Source organism: Penaeus monodon, chromosome 32 (assembly GCF_015228065.2).
Source record: "Penaeus monodon isolate SGIC_2016 chromosome 32, NSTDA_Pmon_1, whole genome shotgun sequence".
NCBI lineage: Eukaryota > Metazoa > Arthropoda > Malacostraca > Decapoda > Penaeidae > Penaeus > Penaeus monodon.
This window is the reverse complement of record NC_051417.1, coordinates 6,086,056-6,087,123: the sequence shown is the minus strand read 5'-3', so window position 1 is coordinate 6,087,123 and position 1,068 is coordinate 6,086,056. Positions and strand designations below refer to the sequence as shown.

At 43.9% G+C, this 1,068-nt stretch overlaps 2 protein-coding genes across 4 annotated transcripts in view; one reads left to right on the top strand and one right to left on the bottom strand.

Moving 5' to 3' along the window:
• LOC119593389 (sorbitol dehydrogenase-like) overlaps positions 1–1,068 on the bottom strand; it is an 18,464-nt gene that overhangs the window by 2,632 nt on the left and 14,764 nt on the right. The window contains exon 5 of the mRNA XM_037942317.1: positions 26–210. Within this exon, the coding sequence (XP_037798245.1) occupies positions 26–210 (185 nt within the window). The remainder of the gene's footprint in view (positions 1–25; positions 211–1,068) is intronic.
• Positions 764–1,068, top strand: part of LOC119593390 (2-amino-3-carboxymuconate-6-semialdehyde decarboxylase-like) — a gene marked incomplete at its 3' end in the record, with an annotated part of 9,355 nt that continues 9,050 nt past the window's right edge. For 2 of the 3 annotated variants that reach the window (XM_037942319.1, XM_037942320.1), the window contains 1 exon segment: positions 764–1,028. 3 annotated transcript variants of the gene reach the window in all.

The following is a 1,068-nucleotide window of genomic DNA, read 5'->3' as shown; positions in this document are numbered from 1 at the left end:
CCACTACACTTCTACAGAACCCCACCCGTGATGCAGACGACAGACGCCCCCATGGCCTTGGCGGCGAGGAGGGACACGAGACCGATCGGTCCCGCCCCGAGGATCAGGACGTGGGTGCCGGCGGTGACCTCAGCCCTTCTGCAGGAGTACACTGCCACCGCGAGAGGTTCCAGGAGAGCACCTTCCTCGTCGCTCACGTTCTCGGGGAGTCTGTCAAGGAAATGGTGATTTTTTCCACTGCGATAATTTTAGTGAGTTTTCTCTGGAGATTATGATAGATACGTTTATTTTTACATGTTCAGATGGGATCTATTATCAATAGAAAGTCTGAAGTATGTGTCTTAGCTTGTCGTAATTTATCTTCACGATGGAACTTTTTAGTATAATTAAGTATATCATTCAATAATGGAAAGACACGGAGCAGTGAACCCCCACCCAGCCAAGCCTCTTGTTCTGACCAATCGCGTGAGACTTTGCCGTCACATGAACCAATCACGTTAGCGAATATGGGTGTTGCCACTTCCACCGTAAAAAAATACTTTTAATTTGTTGATTTTCAAAAAAATTATCGTACGGATTCTAGAGCGCTAATAGAGCATTAATAGAGCGCTTTCCAACAGAAAGTGAGCAACATGATCAACCAGTATAGAAACAGTGTAGCTTTTGGACGAGCACCGTTTGCCTCCTTGACAATAATATTAAATGGACACTGCCAAGGTCATTCTGCTGTTACTAGGCGTAGAAGTGACCATCAATACACCCTTTATTAACAAGTTCCACAAGTTATTAACAAGTTCAACTCACAGATACCTAACGACACATTTTCCTCCCCGCTTCAATTCAAAGCGTGTCTTAGTATTAGGAAAGACCGTACGATAGATATAGTTCAGAAAAGTGAATGGAAGTATCTGGTATCAGTCCGGGTGAGTACGTGTGGGATCAGAAGAAACGGGAGGAGGTTTTCCTTGAAATCTTCGTTACTAGTTGTCTTCATACCCGAGAAGGTTCACGGGGAAAATTATTGGATCGTAAGTTTTTTGTTGTTTCTATTGCTACCAAACTTATTGT